The sequence below is a fragment of the Procambarus clarkii genome, chromosome 18 (genome assembly GCF_040958095.1).
Source record: "Procambarus clarkii isolate CNS0578487 chromosome 18, FALCON_Pclarkii_2.0, whole genome shotgun sequence".
NCBI classification, from domain to species: Eukaryota; Metazoa; Arthropoda; class Malacostraca; order Decapoda; family Cambaridae; genus Procambarus; species Procambarus clarkii.
In genome coordinates, this window is record NC_091167.1 from 8207436 (window position 1) to 8231263 (window position 23828).

Genomic DNA, 23828 nt, shown 5'->3' on the forward strand with positions numbered 1-23828 from the left:
GGACATATGCATGCAGCATCAGACCACTTAACACTGAGGTAATAATACTGGGCATAACGCTTTTATATACTTGAAGGTGATTTAACTATGCTTTATGGGAAGACGCATTCGGGCCTGCACATCCCTGCATCATACCACACCTCACCCCTCCCCCCCTCCTCCTACTCCTCAAGTCAGAATTGAAAAGATAGATATAAAAGAATTCAACTGTCAGTTACAACCCTTGTCCTGTGCTGTATCTAGTGAGTCCACTTTGATAATATTATAATATAATAAGATAATATAATTATATTGACTTAGTTTGGGTAGGGTAGGGTCTTGTTTGATCTTATTTATATAGCAGGCCCAATACGACGTTCTGGCTACTTAAATCTCTAATTATTAGTCCTGCATCACCTTATACTATCTTAGATAAAAATGTTGATTGATCAGTTAAGTTACATATACCTTAACATATTTTTTTTACATTCACAGATTTGAAATAGATCACCATTATGACTGATATTAACGAGACAACAGCAAATTTTGAAAATGATAAGACTCTGAGTGAACCCAACCCTACAGGCAAAGCAATGAACCCCAATGAAATATGGGAAGCTGAATCTGTAAAGACTGAACCCAACCCTACTAACCCCAATGAAATATGGGAAATTGAATCTGTAAAGATTATGTTAATAAAACTTGAAGAAATACTACTAAAGTGGGGAATAAAATATGAATTATTTATGAGACAAAATAATGGAGTCAAGCTTGAAAATACCTATCAAGTGATTTTGATGTCGAAGGCCTCATCACAGGAAAAAATTGAAATAGACCATATTAAAGTAGATTTCAAGATGATGAATTGGTTTTGTTTAATGGGTGTGATGACAACTTAAGTTACCACCTGAAAAAACACAAATATGTTGTGTGTGAGTATACCCTCCTCATAACTATCCATAGTTTTTTTAAATATGAAGAAAAATTACCCACTACTTTGTACATGCGAATTTTTAAAGATGAATGATGCCCGTCCAGCCCAGCGTGGGATAATCGGGTGAAGTAACTTTACACACAAAATTTAATGATTATTTCCTCTGCTCCAAATAGATGTTTTCCTCCTCCCCAACTTCAATGGAAGAATCACTTGATATATCAATGAGATAGCTTAAATATCATGTCTCCAAAAAGCTATAAATGTCTCCTGTCCCCCCCTCTATTTGGAGGAGGTGGGTGCAAGGCATCGTCCTCATTCACTCCAAACTCACCTTCAAGTATCTAGACAGTCTTCACAATACCGACATATGACAACTTGTACAGTGAAATTAAAAGGTGCCCCCATTCCCCTACCAATGTACACTAGAATAATAAAGGCAAAATTAAAAAAAAGTAAAGCAATATATTTTATAATTCATACACACTTTTATTTAGTGAAAATTACAGTGGAATTAAAAATGAAATGAGGCAGCCTTCAACTGTTCAAAAGTTTTTTTTTTAATTCAGCAATCTCCTGCCAGAGGTTTGTATTCTTCTTCTTCAGGTCGGTGATGTACCCACGTTAGTCACTATGTCAGTCACTGTGCGGGAGTTTTGAATAACATTGGCTCTTTGGTCCCATTATAAATTAATATGACTTCCAAGTCATTGCACATATCAATTCCTCAAAAGAAAGGCGGGTTGTTTCAGCCTTCCAACTCTTTAATTTAATTTTTTAAATCATCAATCTCCTGCTTGAGGTCGGTGTAGTTCTGCTTCAGGTAGGTGATTATTTTTAACAACTCTTGCTCTATCATCTTCAATAGTGTGTTGTTCTGCTTGATGTCGGTGTTGTTCTGCTTGATGTTGGTGATTATTTTGCTGATTAATTGTAACAACTCTTGGTCTGTCTTCAATAATATTGTCTCGTTCTGCTTGATGATGTCGGTGTTGTTCTGCTTGAGGTTGGTGTTGTTCAGCTTGATGTCGTGGATTATTTGTAACAACTCTTGCTCTATCTTCAATATTAGTGTCTCCTCTTCCTCTTCCCAGCATAGTTTCAAGGGTTTTTTCAGCGTAGCTTGTGTCCTATTCTCCATCCTGGGGTTCATCTGAGGAGAGAGCTTCTCGGACAACTTTTTCTTTGGAAGAGCAGCGAAGCTGGCCATCAGTGGATGTAATATAAGAGTGAGAGTGGTCGGCGGCAACGAATATTTATATATGGCTCAACTGACACAGTACTGCTCCGGGCAACCAGCTATTACATTACTAGGTGGACTTCGCCGCCATGAGTTTGATCACACGGTTTTCAACACTTTATCTAAAATATCACTTTTAAAAATTTTGACTTCAACCTTCAACGGTCCAAAATTTTTTATTAAATCAGTATTCTTCTGCTTGAGGTTGGTGGTGTTCATCGTTTTTTCTAACCAATATTCTTTTGATTGAGGTGTATTGATGTTCTTTCTGTGACATCAATAAGCATTGTTTCAAGTTTTTTTTCAGCACAGCTTCTTTACCTTAACTTGTGGGCGACAGAAAGTTAATGAAATTGGGGAGTATGACTGCTACGGGACGCCCACTCACGGATGCGATCCCACTATTGCTCGACACGGGTGCTTTTGGCTGCTGGGTTGAAGAAGTTACGTAAAAAAGTGAATTTGAATTTAAAATTGCCCAAATACTAGAAAAAGGTGGGGGCCTGGGAGCCGGAGAAATTATTCCGTGTATATTAATGATATTAAAAGTGCCAAATTGAAATTGACCACAAAGACATCTCACGAATACGACCATAGACATAATATATTATTTAGCTTTGGTGGTTTTATTTTAAATCTTTAACAATGAGCAAAGAATGTAAAAAAAAAAAAAAAATATAATAATAATCTGTTGTCCTTTTGGTAAAATTTGGGTTGGGGTAGGATAATAAAATAAATTGATTTGTGGAAATAATATAATATAATATAATATATTCAGTATCTCATTCTTTTACCCCAATTATTTATTTAGAGTGACTAACAACTACTACTATTTTCTGATTGAACTGTCCATTCATGCTTATTTTGTAAAAGCATTTTCTGGGGGAAATAAGCCACCACAATGCAGTTGTGGTCCAACAACATTCAGAAACCGGTTTCAAGGTTCTGCTATACAGGCATTCCTCATTTTTTTCTCCTTCTGAATGGTCTGAACTACTTCTATCTTCCATTTAGTGTCTGTCACTTCGACATCTCTTTTTGGGAAGTTGCGGAGCTGTGTAGTAGCAAATAAGAAAGACATTATTATATTCTCTACCGAATAAATTTTAACAGAGCATAGGAATTCACTAAATTTAAAAAACTTTTAATCACGAAAAAATAAATAACGTACAACTGAAATTAAAAGGATTAATTTCAGTCCATCCTAGACTAACTAGGTCAGACCTAAAACGTCATAATTTTCACTTATTAGTAAAGTTAATTACAAAAACATACCTGTGCCTGTTGTTGTCTCCTGACCAAAGACACGTTCCTCCACATTCTCCTGCTTCTCCCATTCCTCCCCTGACTTGGTGTCATCATCTCCATCTGAAGACCATGGCCATTTGATTTTGCTGGAATCAAGCTTCCTTAGTGCCTTTTCTTTCTTCTTCTTCTTTCTCTTTATGGCCTTATTTAGTACCAAGCCCTTCAGTTTGTCAATGAACCGGTCACTTTCGAATGAGTCTGAGGACGACAATGAGGACGACGATAAAGACGATAATGAGGAAGAAGATGAAGAAGATGACCTTGCTTTTACCGTTGATTCAACCAAACAAGACATATGCTCAAGTAAGACAGATGCAGCTTGGCCTCTTTCAGCTTGTTCTTTTGCTTCCCCAGAAGAGTTAGTAGTTATCTCGAAACCCTTCATCAGTTCGGAAACAAGGGGTGGGGGAGGATTGAGGGAGGAAAGAACGAACAACAATAAATTAAAATTACTATTATAATTGTGTTTTACTGTAGTATAATGAATAAAAAATCAATCTCTAAATGTCAATTTACCTGAAAGAGACAAATAATTACAAGTCAATCATTTTAGAGTACTTTTCACTATGCTCTCTTTATATGCTTCCAAATGGCTTAGGAAGTGGTATATTCTGACTTGTTCCTTCAGCTGAGATAGCTGGCTGTACCTGATCATTGCGTACATAAGTAGTTAATGTAGGTACTATAACAATATGAATTAGGGTGTGTGGTTTTTATGATTTGATTCATAAACTGAACTGGTAAGGAATTGATTATTGAAGCTTGTTGTTATGTAATTCTTGCTGGACTAGATGACTGCATATGGATCAACAGTTATACAGGAATGACGCCCGCCAATACCCTACTGAATGATAAACTGCTTAATTTCAGTAGACTGTATTGAACCTTACTTGACACCTGACACTGGAGCTGGAGAGAGAGCCGGTCACTTTCGAATGAGTCTGAGGACGACAATGAGGACGACGATAAAGACGATAATGAGGAAGAAGATGAAGAAGATGACCTTGCTTTTACCGTTGATTCAACCAAACAAGACATATGCTCAAGTAAGACAGATGCAGCTTGGCCTCTTTCAGCTTGTTCTTTTGCTTCCCCAGAAGAGTTAGTAGTTATCTCGAAACCCTTCATCAGTTCGGAAACAAGGGGTGGGGGAGGATTGAGGGAGGAAAGAACGAACAACAATAAATTAAAATTACTATTATAATTGTGTTTTACTGTAGTATAATGAATAAAAAATCAATCTCTAAATGTCAATTTACCTGAAAGAGACAAATAATTACAAGTCAATCATTTTAGAGTACTTTTCACTATGCTCTCTTTATATGCTTCCAAATGGCTTAGGAAGTGGTATATTCTGACTTGTTCCTTCAGCTGAGATAGCTGGCTGTACCTGATCATTGCGTACATAAGTAGTTAATGTAGGTACTATAACAATATGAATTAGGGTGTGTGGTTTTTATGATTTGATTCATAAACTGAACTGGTAAGGAATTGATTATTGAAGCTTGTTGTTATGTAATTCTTGCTGGACTAGATGACTGCATATGGATCAACAGTTATACAGGAATGACGCCCGCCAATACCCTACTGAATGATAAACTGCTTAATTTCAGTAGACTGTATTGAACCTTACTTGACACCTGACACTGGAGCTGGAGAGAGAGCAAGGGGTTGTGACTCTTAAATAGGCAGAAATTCTCCTTTTATACCACTATCCCATCCCCCTCCCTCCACCATAGGTTGCTGAATCAATACAAGTTATTTTAATTAATATTTTCTATATTTTTACTAATATAGGCCGATTACTAAATTCTAATTCTGATTATTTTGTTACATCATAAACACATAATTTAATGGATAAGTAGTATATAATCAAAGGCTGAATGTTTTCTTAAAATCTTTCTATTCTCTCTCCCTTTTTTTTTGGAGTTGAGTTAATTTGCCTACACCCCGACCTGCTACTCCTTTTTTAATTTTTTTTATTATTCACCCCCCCCCAAAAAAAAATCCTTTTTATCATCCTTCTTTTCGTCTAGCATTATTACATCCTCTTCTATTTCCTTTTCATCCTCCTTCTTTTCTTCTAGCACTATTGAACTAGTCATTTATTGGTTTAATATCCTCCTTCTTTACCTTCAACTGATGAACTGGTGTCATTTATTGGATTAATATCAACTTCCTCTTCCAATTGCTTTCCATCTGTTCCTCTCCTATTCATGAACTGTTTTCCTCTTTGATTCTTTTTCAGAGTCAATATTTCATTTTTTCGTGTGTCTTCGGTATTTAATTTTGATCGTTGTTTGGCATCTTTTTGTTTTGTCCCCGAATCTGTTGTTTTATATGTTTTTGATGTTTTTGTTGTTTCCTGTGATGAAACTTTCTGAGAGGAAATTGTTTTTAAAATGATTTCATCGCCAATTACATTTAAATACTTCTTTATTATTTGTGTTTCAATAAACCATTTCTTTTCTTGTTCAATATCATCACTGTTCAATAATGTAAGTAATTTTAAATTGTTATCTTTGTTATCAATAGACACTATTTGGTTTTTGTAAATTTCATCGTCGTTAATGTTAATTTTTTCTCCAATCAGTGTTAAACCCTTAATATTATATATAATTGGAAAAACAGAGGGAGTTTTAATAGCTTTCTTTATATTTTGGGAGTTTAATAAAGCTGTTTTCATAGTATTGATGTCATATAGGTTTTGTGAAAAATGTAGGTTTAATTGAATAGAAGGCATAAGAATTTTATCGTTTATTACAGTAACAAGATTTTTATAGAACTGGGCGCAGAATATAAATTTAGAAATATAATTCGAAAGAGAATAGAATAATTGTTTCATTTCATTTTGGGCAACACTATTCCTACAAAATATTTGTTTTACTTTAATCTGATCGAATGCTAATAACAAATACTTTTTTTGGCACTTCTCTGCTAGGTAAGCATCGAGTTCATTAATAATAGTTCTGATAATAGAGGTGAACTTTTCTACTAGAGTTTCATCATAGTCTGAAGAAACGTCAATTGTATTAATCATCGACAAATGTATTATCGATTCTTTTAATTCAGAAGTAATGACTAACATTTTAGAATTAATTTCTTTATTTTTTTGTTTTAATATCGAATTTTCTGATTCCTGCATTTGTTGAATGGCTAATATTCCAGTAGTATCACCATATGACTTGCGAATCACTTGCAAGATAATTACATAAAATTGTTTTACATTTCGTACGCTAAAATCTTTTTTAATTTCGTTCTGATAAATTGTATATATAATTGTAATAAAAGTATATACCTTTATAACTTCATAACTTATTTCTTTTGTATATTTGTATAAATCCGCAAGTTGTTTTATTATATTTTCTTTAACTAAATCCATAGATGCAAGTTGATCTACTAACATTTTAGCCAAATAATTTGGTTCTTGTAACTGACGGTTTAAAACACCATTTAAATCAACATAAGGCATTAATTCTTTTTTGTGTTTCTTTACTATTTCATCGGTAATATTAGTTTTGAAACTATTTAGTATATGATTAAATAACCTTCTTTCTTCCTCATTAGTAAATAATATATTTGCTATATTTTCCGGTTGTAGATCATCATTATAATTACTACTGTTAATAATTTCATTTAACTTAGCAATTCTATTTGTGTGTTCTTGCCGAATATAATAATTGTGTTCTGTATTAAAATGATCAATAATCTTTATTATTATTTCTTCAATTAGTTTATTTGTTTCACTTGAATAATTATTATTTATAAACAATATATTTGAAAACATTTAGTTATATCATCATTTGATAATATAGATTTTTCTAAAAAATTATTAAATAATGTATTATTAAAAATATTTGTTGTGTTTATATTATCCAATAATTTATTATATTTATTTAGCATTTGGTCCTGAAGTTGTTTATAAGTTTCTTTTTCTTGTTGATGTTTCTCAAGTTCTTTTGTTTGGAGTGATAATAACTCCTCCTCATATTGCCGTTGATGGGCTTGTTTTTGTTCCTCAAGTTGTTTCATATAATTTTTTTCTAGTTCATGTTTTTCATAGTTACATTTCTCAAGTTCATTTTTGTAAGTTTCTTCTAGTTGATGTTTTTCATTTTGCCGCTTTAGATTCAACTCGGCAATATGTCTATAACTTTGAGTTAATTCTTCATTTATTCTATTTATTTTTTGTTTGATCAGATAATTGTGTGGTGCATAGTTGTAGTTTTTTATTGAGTTCAACATTTTTAGATTTTATTTCAATTATTTGAATTAGTTAGAATATTTAACTGTTCAATTTGATTACCTAATTCTGTTATTTGTTTGTCTTTTTCTGTTAGTTGTTTGTCTTTTTCTATATTTCTATTATCTAATTCTTTTATTTGTTTGTCTTTTTCCTCTATTTTATCTTCACATTTATTTAACTGACCTAAATACAATACTTGGGTTTTCAATTCTTCTTCATATTTATTGTTTTCAATTTCTATTTTGTTTATCATATTTTTTGTTTTTCTATTTCAGTTGTAAACTTGTCAACTTGTTTATTTAAGTCGATTATTTCGCGTTCTTTTTCTGCTATCACAGTCTCTAGGAATTTTTTTTCCATATAACACTCATCATATTGTTTTTTTAATAAAGCTATGGTTTCCTTTTGTTGATATTGACTTTTAATAAGAGGATATGTTTTAGTTATTAATTTTATGTATCGATCAGACAGATCAAATAAATGAAACAATTTATTTAGTAATATGATTGTTCTTGTTTCATCATCATCTTTAGCAGAAACATTGTTTAAATAAGTTTTTATATTTATATGTTCTCTTAAACCTGAGGTCCCATCCTCAGGAAAATGTACCATACTCAAGATTGTTTTAACAATTTCACTCATTTTTTATGGGGTGAGAAAAAAATACCTATTTTGAAGTCCAATGTTAATTTTATCTTATTGAAATTAAATGAAACAGTCCATCAACCAATGCACATTATATTGAATAGGACATTCAATGTTGATTTTTCATTATTCAAAATAATTATTTCTTGGATAGTATATTCAACACCGAAGTCTGTTCAATGATTTTCAACATTGAATACACGATACCATAATTTTACATTCTATCGAATATTACGTTTCTGGACTCATAATCGGGAACCGTATCAGGGAGTCCTCCTGCTCTTCCTCCTGTTTCTTGTTCTTCTTCCGAGACTTCCACATTGATATTAAATTTAATGCTAGCAAAGGTTTCTGAGGAATTAATGTTCTTAGCCACCATTTTACATTCCACCTCATTATAACCATCTTGAAGTTCAAGTTTCATTACCACAAATGGTGGTAATGAATTTTCTTTTATTGGAAAATCATACTTAGAGAATCCCTGAATAAATATATCGTGACTTGCCGCATGCGTACATGATATCCACAATTTGTCCATGTCGAATTTTTTTCTTTTATTATGAGATTTTGCCCGTACTGCATTTATATGGTTCTGTAATGTAACACCTTGTAATTCACTTTGATCTGTATAAACATTAGGTTTCAAATCATTAATATTCGAAGGAAATATTAAAATAATTGGATTTTTGGTATAATATCCCTTGTCGTAACTAGAATTTTGCCATACATAATTTGCGTTATATGAGACAATATTATTATATAAATATCTGTGGATTTTATTGTAATTTAAAAGGAAGCTATTAAAAGGCTTAATGATTGTATTCTCATTTTCTATTCTATTCTTAGGATTATACGAAATTGGTGGTTTAGGAATAATTACGAAACCTTTATAGGTATTTATATCTCTGATAAACGGGGAGAATAATGATTCCAACTTTGAGATGATTATATTAGATTCTTCAGAGGACTCTGTTGTTGTTGTTGTTGTTGAACTGATGGTGGATGGTAATGTTGTTTCTTGAAGTACTTCAGAGGACTTTGTTGTTGTTGTTGTTGTTGGACTGATGGTGGTTTGTAATGTTTCAGAGAATTTTGTTGTTGTTGGACTGATGGTGGATTGTAATGTTGTTTCATGGGTAAGTTCAGAGAATTTTGTTGTTTGACTGTTGATGGAATGGTATGTTTCTGGATCATGTCTGATAGCCTTACTGACATTGATACGTTTTCCGTGTAAATGAATAATTATTATAACGACTACAATTAGGATTATAGCAACTAATATTCGTATTAACCCCATTGCTACTTTTTTCTTTTTTTCCTATTGTTTTTTAGTTATAATAAATTCATAAAAAAACTATTTTAACAGAATATCAAATATATGCTGGTTTGAACCCCCAAAAGCATTGATTAACGGGTATACTTATAATTTTTGAACAATAAGTTTTACAATTAGACCAGCAAATATTGTTATTATAAACAACGCTATGAACAATAAACTGAACTATATCATCTGATAATATTAAACTATACCTATCTTTATTATTATTATTATTATTATTATTATTATATATACATTTGTTTCTTTAAAAAAATAGAAGTTTAATAATAATGGAAAATTGCTTTTTATTAGTTTTTAATTATAAACAAACTTTTTCTGAATCGAATGGATATGTCCATAAACGACATATCCTATGCGAAGCCTCTGCTTCATTAGTAAATATGGCTAATGGTTATTGTTATGTAGATAAATCGGTCTTTCATTTTCCTCTTCAAATGCAGTGATAGGTATCTAGATATAAATACAAAAACGAACAAAGATGAAATGACAGATGAAGAATTAAACCAAAATCAAGAAGAATTAAATAACTTAAGCGAATGTCTAGAAACTCTGGTGTCCGAATATGATATAAAATATGTCTGGGTCTATGGAAATAATCAAATCTTATTCCAATTACCTGTTTTCCAAAATCTGGCAGTCTTCGATATCCGAAATAAGAACATCCACACATTTGGAGACAAAATAACAATAAATAAATCTTTTAATGAATCTCGAAATGTATTATACCGTCGGGGTAATATTTATACATTTCCACCAGTTTTACATAGTATTACAAATCTTTGTCATTTACTCTCCCAAAATTTGATTAATGGATACCAGGATTCCACAAAGAGTATTACCTTCTATACCACAAACAAAAACAGCAATAATGATCTACAGTGTAATTTTCATTTAGAAGGTGAGAGTAGTTGAACTTGTGCTTGTCTGTTGAATGAAATAAACCGCCTTACTCTTATGTTCATATCGGCTAGTCAAGAGCTATATACGACAGAATATAAAGACTACATTAATAGTAATCATAGGGATAAGGAACGAATGTGCCAATATATGGCTGAACGTGAAGTCGAATACAAACTGTAAGCACTATTGCTCAGTATGGTTTGGCCCGAGAAAATACATTGGCAATGTAGGAGAAACATAAATGGAATGGATGTAGGCGTAACAATTCTAAACTCTCTTGTTAAAAATAAATATAAATGTATTCAATGGGAGGTTAGGAATTTTAACAAACACATAATGAAGCAAACAAGGGTGAATCATCAAGATTCATATATCATAGCAAATATTCTGATCTTTTTAGGGTATGAAGAAACACATAATATACGTAAACTACCATAACAACAATCCTGAAACATTTCATGCTAAGAAGACAATAAAACTCTAAATTATTTTCAAATGCATGAGTTAGGAAAGAACCTGGGACATTGTTTAGCTTAACAATACGAAAGATGCAAGAATAAGGATTTTTTTTTTCAATGGTCACAAAGGGTTGACATGTTTCATTCCATATTAATTCCACTGTAATTTTCACTAAATAAAAGTGTGCATGTTTTTATTTTTTTAAATTTTGCCTTGATAATTATTATTCAGTGTATTCAGTGTAGGTTATCGAAAGGGCAGGACTTTATGGGACATATGTTGTTTTCGTTGTGTTTGTGAATTGCCTAGATAAGCTAGATAGTAATAAGTACCACATAAAAGTCCCGGTTCTGACTAATAGCTGGTTGCCGGAAGCACTGTGTTAGCTGAGCCACATATATAAATATTCGTGGCCACTCTCACTACATCCACTAACGGACGGCCATCCAGCCAGCCCACCACACACGCTTTGCTGCCCTTCCAAGAAAAAGTTGTACGAAGATGCTTTCCCAGATTAACCCTAGGCAGAGACAAGCTGAGTTGAATAAAACCTTGAAAGGAATGGAAACACTCTTGAAGAAGAAAAAGAAAGAGTTGTTTTACCTCAAGAACGAGCGTAAGATGTTAACACAGAAGAATGTTGTTGACCAGACCACACACTAGAAATTGAAGGGACGACGACGTTTCGGTCCGTCCTGGACCATTCTCAAGTCGATTGTGATGAGAACAGGTAGGGACAGGCATTAAATAGGCAAGAGAGAGCTGAGGAGGAAAGTCAGGTGTAGGGGATAGTAGTAATGAGAACTGCAGCAGGCCTATTGGCCCATACGAGGCAGCTCCTATTATAACCACCGAAGGAGATAGTAATAGGAATAAGAAGAGGATAGCAAGGGAGCGTAGAAGACAATGAACAGAAAAAGGGAGAAGAGAGAAAGAAAGGGAAAGAGAAAGAAAGAAATGGAAGGGGTAAAGCTTATGTTAAGTCACGTTTGTTAGAAAGATTAGAGCATTTGAGTATATACTGTGAAAGGGAAGATTCCACAGCAACAAAGCCAGGACTCAAGTTCATGTTGGGTACATTGTTAATAAGAGCCGATTCTACAAGACGGCGTCTGTGTAGAGTAGAGGCAGGAAAGATTATTTTGGTGGAAGACCAATCAATGGGATGATTAGAATCCCTCACATGGCAGAAGAGAGCATTGTTAGTGTCTGCAGACATAACACTTCTCTTGTGTTCTTTAAGTCTGTCATTCAGTGTACGGCCAGTACACTGAATGTACTTCCCTTCATATCTGAACTCAAAACTTTTACCAATACCTTTCGTCCTCTTGACATTAAACTCGCCTTTCGACAAACTAACACACTTCGTAGCAATCTAGTTCACACTGCTCCTCCTACTTCTAATGCTGCTGGTGTCTACTCTATTTCCTGTTCATCTTGTCCTCTCCAATACTTTGGCGAAACTGGCCGTACACTGAACGACAGACTTAAAGAACACAAGAGAAGTGTTATGTCTGCAGACACTAACAATGCTCTCTTCTGCCATGTGAGGGATTCTAATCATCCCATTGATTGGTCTTCCTCCAAAATAATCTTTCCTGCCTCTACTCTACACAGACGCCGTCTTGTAGAATCGGCTCTTATTAACAATGTACCCAACATGAACTTGAGTCCTGGCTTTGTTGCTGTGGACTCTTCCCTTTCACAGTATATACTCAAATGCTCTAATCTTTCTAACAAACGTGACTTAACATAAGCTTTCCCCCTTCCATTTCTTTCTTTCTCTTTCCCTTTCTTTCTCTCTTCTCCCTTTTTCTGTTCATTGTCTTCTACGCTCCCTTGCTATCCTCTTCTTATTCCTATTACTATCTCCTTCGGTGGTTATAATAGGAGCTGCCTCGTATGGGCCAATAGGCCTGCTGCAGTTCTCATTACTACTATCCCCTACACCTGACTTTCCTCCTCAGCTCTCTCTTGCCTATTTAATGCCTGTCCCTACCTGTCCTCATCACAATCGACTTGAGAATGGTCCAGGACGGACCGAAACGTCGTCGTCCCTTCAATTTCTAGTGTGTGGTCTGGTCAACATACTTCAGCCACGTTATTGTGACTCATCGCCTACAGAAGAATGTTGTTATCTACCAGAAGTTTCCACCAACCAACAAGAGAGTGAACTAGAAAATAGAATATATAAGGGGGGAAGAAAAAGAAAGAGTTGTTTTACCTCAAGAACGAGCGTAAGATGTTAACACAGAAGATTCCACCAACCAACCTAGAAAATAGAATATATAAGGGGGAGAGGGAAGTGCGATTGCCTTTTCCACTATTATTAAAGTGTTTATAATAAATAAACATTGTTTATTTGAATGCCTTAATGTTTGTTTGTTTGTGTAAGTGTGTGTGTGTGTGTGACAGATTTAACCTTGTTTGTGTTAATATGCTATAAAGTTTGTGTGAAGAGGCTCTGGGAAAATGAAGGAAATCAACCATTCCAATAAATATATTTTTCCAACTACATACATAAATACAATAATTATATTATATATAAAAAAAACAGTACCACCCAATTTAATATCATAAAATTGTGTAGTGAGTACAATAGGGTATGAATGATAGATACTACTACTAACCTTAAATATGGCACGAGCCAAGTTTAATTAATAAAGCTTAGGTAGGGGAAAATCAACAGGGGTGGTCACGGTATGTGGCACTTGGGTGGCCACAGCAATAATAACAATTGAGTTGGCCCACCCACATCAGGTGGCCCTGGATGAATTATTAAATAATTAATCATCAGTGGGGGGCCATTTCTCGATATATATTTTGTAAAAATATAAGGTCCTCAATGAAAACATTATCTAATCGAGACTTACTAATAGACTCTTGGTACAAGATAGCAGCTGGTATGTCTTCATGCCTGCAAAAATAGGCTGCCGTGTGCAAATAATGAGGATAATTTGAAGAATAATGACGTGCTACATGTAAGTGTTGATTATACCTCTTACTGGGTATCAGGTAAAAAGGACAATCTCGACATTGAGAAGCATTACTCAACAGCCCTACATCTGGTCGGTATTTCTTATACACTTCTTCAAAAGTATCATTTGTTACCTGAACTCCTCGTCCAGAAGCCTCTATTAGGATTTGTGGCCTTGTCATGGGGAGCACAATTTCTCTGTGCGTTGATAAATATTCCTGCAACCACAAATCCTTTTTATGTTGAACAATTATATTTTCAAACTCCTTGTAAATATTGAGACAATTCTCCTGGTGAACCCGCTGAGTCACTAAAGCTTGGACGTTATCACTAACATTTGAAGTTTGCCGTTCACGAGAGTCTCTATACTGTAGGGCATGTGCAGTATAAATAAACACTTTGGGTTTATTAAACATATTGTCAATAACCTCTTCCTTTAGACCAACTTCTTTAGCAAAAATTCGCAATGAAAACCAAGATATATCTCCAGCCAGAAAAACATCCCGTAGCTTCTCTACCTTCTTCATATCCACAGCTATGGGGATCTGTTCAATTAACTTTTCCTTAATATTTTGCATGTCCTCGTCTCTAAAATGTTTTCTGGCTGTCTTCTCAACCTCTTCTAGGGTATAAAAATCCTTAAGGGTCAGGTTTTCTGAGGTCGCAATGTAGTTCTTCACCCATTCTTCTTTAAGCTTTTCATCAACAAGTGTTTTGGCAAAGAAATCAGTGAAGGATGTGTAATTCTTTTTCTGTTTCTTATATTTAGAAAGGCAACGACCAATGTATTCTAAGAGAATCATCCTCACAACTTTGATAACAACTTTGTCCTCTAGAGGAGTCTCATCACTTCGTTGATGTAAGTAAAGTATAAACATAGGTCTAATTAGTGACTCACATTTTATGGGTTTTTCCCCCAAATTTCTTTCAAAACTCTCTGTCATGAGTGCTTGGGCCGTGTCATTGATAAGCACTTACCAATATTTCTTAAAACTTGCTCGGTGGAGATACCCCGATGTTGATGTTGCTTCTATGTGTGCAATACGCAATCGCACAAACTCGGGCCTAGGCTGAGTTGGGTTTTCAAACAGAATCCTCATCCAGGTCACTCCTAAAGCTGCCATGTGAATGTCAAAATCAATAATGTGCTGATTTTTTGTGATTGCATAAGTCGCACACATCGCATAGTCTTGTACCCATTAATGGGGCCATAATTTTTGAAGCATCTTGAGAAAAGATCGGGATTATGGCATTAAAGTTATTATCAGATACCAACTCCACTTCTTTGCTCTTTTCTATGGCAACCTGGCTCATGATAGTATATGGCCATTTCAGTATACTTCTAACACTATATGACCATGGATTGATTGTTACAGAGTCACTATGTGGAGCATACACGGGAATGCCAGAGATCGTAAGCAGTTTTAAAAACTCATATTTATTATTACTATTCAACATCGTGGGGAAATCTCGATCTTGCAAGTCAGATATAGTGGAGGTCATTGTTACTTGACAATAATCATCTGGATCATTTTTAATGCGCATTATCAACTTTTTTTGTTCTTCATAAATCTCCATGAACATTTTACATTCATTTCTATAATCTTCATCTGAATGACCTTTCATCTGAAGACATTTAGTTTCATATTTTCCACCTCTTACTGTTGTACTCAGAATATTTTCAGCCAGATCTATTTCATTTTGGAATTTTTCAGTGGTTAATATTACTCTTATTTTATTAAGCAAGGATCTTAACTCTAATTCATATTTTTTAAATTCTTTTTGTTCTAACCGATCTCGAATAGATCTACTACTGAGTTCCTCACTAGCTTTAATTGATTTCAAAATTCTTTCCATCAAAGGTAATACATCTGAAGGAACTGGTTCTTTCTTATTATTAATTTGAATAATAACAGAATTCCATTGTCGAAATACTTCATTCAACTCAAATAATGATATACGACGAAACTGGGGTGAAATGTGACATCCATTATTACCATATATTAATCTAAGTTGTTTCACTTGTTCTTGTTCACAGGTAAAATATACCCACTCATTCAGGTAGAATTTGTCCTTGGCTATACCCCCTGGCAGTAAGAAACCTTTCACTGACAACTTCAGGATCGGTGAAGTTCCATCAGATATGTATCCACCAATTTTCTTCATCTCTTCCTCTAATTCATCTGACGTTTTCGCCCAGAAAGGTGAAGGCATATTGGTACTACCATTGTGCAAACGCGACCTTATATCCAGACTATACTGAACGGGAAAGTCACATCCCACACCTAACACAAAAACCTCACAAATCTTGTTCTCAGCCTCATTCATTTTGTCAATAACATGACTTGGCTCAATCAATGTTGTATTATGATGGCCGTCAGTAATAAGAAACACTTTGATATACCTCTCGTTACATTGGTAAACTTAATGACAATAGTTTGTAGGGCACCAGTCAAATCTGTACGACCATTAGCAAAATCACTATATATTAGGTCTGTTTCTGATCGTTTTAATTCAACTTTACTGCCAAACGCGAACAGATTCGTTCTCCCTACCAAATGAGGTGCCACATATTCGTTCCACCCTGTCATTATACCATTCCAGTAAATGAACATGGATCCTGACACATCCGCCATGAGAATATTGTAGGTACTTGCTTGATGAGACTCATTATTCTTTGGATCCGCTCCCGTTAATAATAAATCTGGTACTTTAGCTGGCATCTGGAACACTATGTGAGTCTTCTCTTCACCTTCGACATTCTTCTCTTTAATAATACAGAGTTCCATTTCCAATATCCCAAGATCATTCGTCTCTTGTTCATCATCTTCCTCTATTATAACCATTTCAGGCGGGAGGGGGGACAACATTAACTGCTGTATAGATTGTTCTAAAAATAAAAATAAAAAAACATAAACATATATTAAAATAAAAAAAAAAGGTATATTGTAAAAAATGTATATAAACATCTATATATTCGTATTATTACCTACCATCCATTGTTTCCTCTTCTAAAAAGGGTCTTGGACTTCTAGATTTTGGGTTCGTTTCAGCTTTCTCCAAGTAATTTCCCATTATGTCAGGATGCCCTCCGCATCCTCTCCTTAAAAGAGGATGCGGAGGGCATCCTGACTGCTAATAAACTGAAGGCCCAGATGATATTCAACTCCTTTTATATAATCATACAACATGCACTTCACTTCTGTTTCATTGTCACTGATGCATCCAAGATGGACTGTATAGTAGGCATAATGTATTGTAAGATTTTTCTAAGGTACCTGATGTTTGAACACATATGATGTTTAAATATTTTTTTATGAAGAAGGTTTGAATCTTTTTCTTATTGAATTATCATCATTGTCTTCAACATTTTCCATTAATTCTTCATCATGTTCTTTTAAATTAAAGAATTGATTGGCATCGTATTCTGCCTGAACCTTACCCCGATTATTAATAAATTCTATTATACCACACATAATTAAACTTATTCCAGTTTGAACCAAGGCATGTATTATTATTGTACTAGAAGAAGTTGGTTGATAGTGTTTCATATCTTTCATGTCTAATGAAAGAAGCATTAATAATTTGTCTACATGTTCATTCTTGTTATTTTCAATGCGTTGTAAACTAATTATAATCTGCTTAAAAATCAGGTTTATTGACGATAAATACTGTGGATATTTCTGGAGAGCAATGTCTTTAATTTGTTCAGAAACATTTTTAAATAATTGAAAGAAGTCTTTAACATAAGAGTGATCTGATAATATATTTTGTACCAAAGTTATCATATTTATAATATTTCTCAATTCTTCATCGTCCATATCCTCTAGATTTTGATTACCAAATTCATAAATAAATTTAGACATTTCATCATCATTGTTTTTAGGAGAACATTTTTGTTGAATGTATATTTTCAATAGATATCGTCGTAATTCTTTATTATTCTTTTTCACTTTATAATCAAATACATGACTGTATAAACTACCTCTATCCTTTTTGGGGAAATGAGGTCTAGGAGATGGCAAATCTGTTAGTTCTGGTTGTTTTTGTTGTTCTAGTTTTGATTCTGGTTCCATTTTAGGTTTAGGTCTTGGTTCAAGTATGGGTTCGGGTTCAAGTTCAAGTATGGGTTCGGGTTCAGGTTCGGGTTCAGGTTCAGGTTCGGGTTCGGGTTGTAAGGAAATTTGTGAAAATAAAGGTAATGACGATATTGAATCTGAAGACAGTATTCTTGAGTAATCATCAGATGATGTAGGTAAATATAAATTACTATTAATAATAGATTCCATTTTTATTTACTAAGGTAATAAATGTACATTATATATTTCATCAAACCCCAAAAATATCATAATATTTTGAATGAAATTAGAATCTCGATGGTTGATTGATTTTTCCGTCATAATAAGTTTAGAAAATTGACTAGTTTGCCATTTAATTAATTTATATTTATCTATATTTTTCCTTGGATAATCTATTAGTTTTACTGACACATAAATCCCATTTTCATTTCTATAACAGTCCCAATGAAATTTTTCGGGATAAATCATACTGAGTAGTAGCGTTTGTAGTTTGAATTCAACTTCACGTCCAGCCATGAATTGACAGAAGCGATCATTGTGATTTGGATTGCATTTAACATATTCTTTATATTCGGTTAAATATAGATCTTGACTGGCGGATAAAAACATGAGAATGAGGCGATTTATTTCATTTAATAAACATGCACACGTTGAATTACTCTTGGTGGCTTTGAAATGTAAAGGACAATGTAAATGTCTACAATCTGGGTTCTTTTTACTATCTGAATAAAAATTAATAGTCTTCAAAGAATCTTGATATCCTCTAATTAAATTTTTGGAGAGCATTTGACAAAGATTAGTTATACTATGTGAAGGTGGTGGAAAATTATTACGTTTATTATAAACTTGTATAGGTCTTGGTATGGAATATTCATCTAATTTAATTTCTTCTCCAAATTTATAGATAGTTGAACTCCTTATATTAAAGACAGTAAGATACTGCAATACCGGTAATTTAAAAAGGATTTGATTAATTCCATAAACCCAAGCATATTTTAAATTAAACTTGGTTACTAACAATTCTAGGCACTTATTCAAATCATCATCGTCATCATCACTTATCATTTCATCTTCATCTGCCTTTAAATGTAGAGATGTATAAATATTTTTAAGAGGGAAATGAAAAGCTGATTTATCTACATTACAAAAGCCATTAGACATATTTACTACTAAAACAGAAGCTTCATAAAGAATATGATTTTTATAAAGATATTTTATTAGAAATATATATATATATATATAAATATATATATATATATATATATATATATATATATATATATATATATATATATATATATATATATATATATATATATTATAAATGTTAGAAGATTGCATGTTATATATATATAATATATATTTAATTATTTATTTACATATTTTTTTTATTTATATATAAACGATTCGATTATTATTATTATTATTATTATTAATAATATTATTATTAATAATATTATTATTAATATTATTAACTGCAGCATTAGTCATAGCAGTATCAATAGTAATAGTTGTACCAATATTATCAATAGGGTTATTTGTAATTGTATTAGTAAGTATATTATTATTATTATTAGATATTGATAGAGAATTATTATTTATGGTTGGTGAAGCTTCTTTAGATGCCAATGGGTAAGTGTGATCTTCCAAATTAGAGATTGTATTTACATTCATATGACGATAACGGTGTCGTAGGGCCATTCGTGCATTGCTACCCTAGTGAATACTTTCATCATTTGTAAGCAATTGGTTAATTTCACCAAAGCCACCCTCACTACTAAATTCTTCATCTTCTTCATTTCAACCTTCCATGATTATTTCACCTTGATTAATATAAGTTTTTAAAAATTCCTTAACGTTTGAATGTCCTAAAATTTCACTAATAATTTTAAAAGGTAAAATATGATTCTTACCTAATTGTCTTGAAAGACTGTTAAAAGTACGTGTAGCAAAATCAGCTCTGAGTGAATGGAGACCTGCCCCTTTTAAATCTTCTTGAACACTATATTCTTCATTAGGGGATAATTTCTGATTTCTTTCTTTAGCAACTTTCCAAAGATAACTTTTAAAAACTTTATGTGTACTCTGGTAACTAGAATCAAAAATAGGTTTATCCAAATGATCAGCTATATTTGTCCCAGGATATTTCAGTAGAGTTAATCATAACATCTTATTTGCATAGGGAATGAGGTATTGAATAAAAAAAGTGGAAGCCCCTCCTTTTAATAAGGGAATGTTGCGATCCTTACCGTGTTTACTGTATACTACTGGCAAAACTACAGTCTGAGTGGCTGGGTAATATGCATCTACAACATTACAATAAGTTACATTGTTGGCTTCTTTGGCTCGAAGACCTGTATGGTATATAAGTAAAATTTTGTAAGCATGTTCAGACTGAGAAAAATTCCATATTCTAGCAACCGTCTGAGCGATCAAACGGCTATCTAAAATAGGCTTATTGTTACGGCATAAATTAACAGATGTACGAGGAAGACGCATTTCTTGTCCAAGAATGGGACCTACGATGTACTTGTTTAGTGTTCGAACGTTGGTTAGACGCGTCATATATTTTAAATTGGCATCCTGATTTAAATATACATTATATATATTTATCAAATCTGGTGTAACCGGTGCCTCCCGACCGACTTGCTGAAGCTTAAAACGGCCAAATTTTTCAAACGTACACTTGTAATTCTTCAAACTAGATGGGTTAAGTAATAAACGTTTTTTGCGCCTTTGTAGTGTGGATATAGGAGAAGATTGTTGTTTATTGGTTTCTTCATCTTCATTTTCGACATATGTTATAATTTCTTGTTGCGTACGTGGATTAAAAATAGGACAATTGAATTCCTGTTTTATACATTCCAAATCACTTTTGTTTAGGTATTTACTAAATATTTGATCAATAACATGTTCATCCATTTTTTTATATATTTACCAAAAATTTTACATTAGAGGGGGTAAGTATATGTGTATTAGAGGAATAGTAATGAATAGGAATATATATGTGCTGAAGCACAATATAATACTTGTATAATTTACATAAGTTAAGCTTACAGGCACAGAAAACATTTCACCCATATATTTTGTATAATTATTTGTTTTAATTTCTTTCATTTGAGCAATTTTATCTAAACAAGAAAGACTAGGATTATTATTATTATTATTATTATTGTTAATATTACTAATTTTGTTATTAATTTTCCCTGCAGTTATCTCACGTTGAAAATTCCGAATTTGTCGTATATCTTTGCTTATATTATCATAAATAAACTTTTCTAAATCAGGAATAATATAGAGATAATATACAGATACAATTTGTTGAAGTTTTTCTTTACGCAAATCAATACTAAACATGCTATTTAATGATATACCGACTAAACTAAAAATTAGACTATAATTTTGTGATGGTAATAAAATTGATAGAAATATAGAGGCTATATTAAATATATTCATAATTTTAGAACATAACGAATATAATCGAGATATTGAACAAAAATTTTCATAATTTTTATAAATTTTATCAATTTCATCAATATATTGTTCAATTATTAAATTATCTAATTCTAAAAGTATGTTATTTTCATGTTGTAAGACGTTATTACTATTCATTGTAGTTATTTTTTGAATTATTTAAAAAATATATTGTTGGATATATCTAATACAAAAATTTACTATTGTTTACAATGTTCAGGATTTTTCTGTTGGATTCTTAATATTCCCATCGAGTATAAATTATGCCCCAAGTGTTTGTCAACAGCCACAATTAATGTCTACATTCAAGATGCCAAGTTCTTATTTGATGCGTCAATTACTAATGAAATTTGCGAGCGAGGAAATACTAATAAAGAATTCAAACTTCATGAATGTACTAAACACTCAGATTATACCTCATTTATGGAAAAAAGTTCCCAATCTGGAAGAAGAATGTTTTCTCTTATTCTCATCCCCCCCTGTAGCACCTGAGGGTAGATTAAAATTTCAACAGAATGCGGTAACACAACCAAATTTATCCTCATTACAAACAATGTCTGTAATCTATTTAAATAAAAGTGATACAAATATGTTGAGTATCACCAGTAACGGTATTTTAAAAATAAATGTTTCTCAGGAAATTGGAGAAATTTTATTAGTAGCTATACTATTTATTAAATCAATTGGAAAAACATATGTTATTATATCGGTCGAAGATAATAGTATTAGTGTAGTATGTGTTTTAAAAATCATATTAAAAGAGGAAAATTTTTTAATCAACAACTTTCCCAATTTCGTAAAAGCTATATCTATACCAACTTTTCAGTATACAGCCACTTGGAAATATTTAAACAATTATTGAGAGGAACCAATACCCTTTAAAACTTGTGGATTATAACATCGACATATGGCACAAAATAACTTGTCAAAGTTATCCATCTGGTAACAAGAAATACATATACCATGCCCACAATGTAACATTATAAGATCTTTATCGCTATTTTCATTTAAACAAATTGGACAAGTAAAGCGGACATATTTGGAATATATGGCTAAAGCTTCTGGAAGATTTTGCTGTTGGAGATAACAGTCTTCCTGGTCTTCATTTTTTATAGTGATGTGATCATAATTCCATAAAATATATACTTCAGCTTCTACCAAGTTTTTATTATCAACATAACAATTATTGTTGTTGGATAATTCACGGAATTTACTGTATATTTGTAATGATGATCTTTTTTTATCCTTATTACGTTTTTTCTTTTTCGTTTTCGTTTTCGTTTAAGATAATGTCGATTTCTTTTGGGATCTTGTAAATAAAGTAAATAAATATTTTCTCCTTTAGTTATCATTTTTTATTAATTTTATACGTCCTGTGAGTGCGAGATGATGGAGAAGTTTTAGTGGATTTTTTAAATGGTGTGTCTGTAAACGATATGTCATTAGTGTATATATGTTACTTTTTAAATACTCAAGAGGTCGGCGACACATTTTTGTTTTTTGGGGAATAGTTAAAGAAGTAGTTGATTCTTCCACAGAAAAAACATATGCTATTTCAGGAAATTCTGATAATGTACAACATATATTATTCTTTGGGGGGGGGGGGGGGAAGTAGGATGGTAGATGAGTTGGCCTTGTTCTACGAAAAAATGATAATTTTGAGGCATAATATGAACAAAAACATTTTCATGTTAATTTTTAGTATTTTTATTATTATGTTTATATACAGCCATAGAGTATGGTATGAGTGGCAAAGATTCTTTTTCTATTTCTTTTATTGTTTAGTATCAGATTTTTACTTACTTCAATCTGATTTGGTGAAAAATATATAAATAAATAAAACCAAATAATAATACTAAGAATAGTAAAAATAACGAAAAATAAAATATCATAATACATACACATTTTTTGTATAATTAAATATTTAGTCTAGTGACTATTCTTCGCGATGGTAAATCTGGAGAGGTAAGACTTTTTAAAAATAATTGATAAAATATATTATCATTATCATTAGCATTACATGATGATATATCTGATAATACCATTTGAGCTTCTCGTGGAGTTAACAGTAATCCCTCTTTATTTTCTCCATTCTCTCTCTCATGTGTAGGACAATTGTTTTTATTCATAGCACATCTCACACTCTCTATATCCCATTGCACTGTACTAGGTGGACTAATAATACGGACGTGTTCCAACGAAGTTTGAATCATAGTTGTAGATAAATGTTCAATACCCTCCTTTATTT

The 23828-nt window shown here is 32.4% G+C and overlaps 1 protein-coding gene across 1 annotated transcript; it reads right to left on the minus strand.

The window, feature by feature from the left end:
* Positions 1–3090: 3090 nt before the first annotated feature.
* On the minus strand, positions 3091–14830 carry LOC138365947 (putative leucine-rich repeat-containing protein DDB_G0290503). The gene is made up of 7 exons (XM_069326659.1): positions 14056–14830; positions 8858–8976; positions 8588–8703; positions 7768–7973; positions 6900–7148; positions 3429–3659; positions 3091–3245 (listed from the first exon to the last, which is right to left on the minus strand). The coding sequence occupies exons 1-7, from the start codon at positions 14828–14830 to the stop codon at positions 3091–3093; spliced, it is 1851 nt and encodes a 616-aa protein (XP_069182760.1).
* Positions 14831–23828: the final 8998 nt, after the last annotated feature.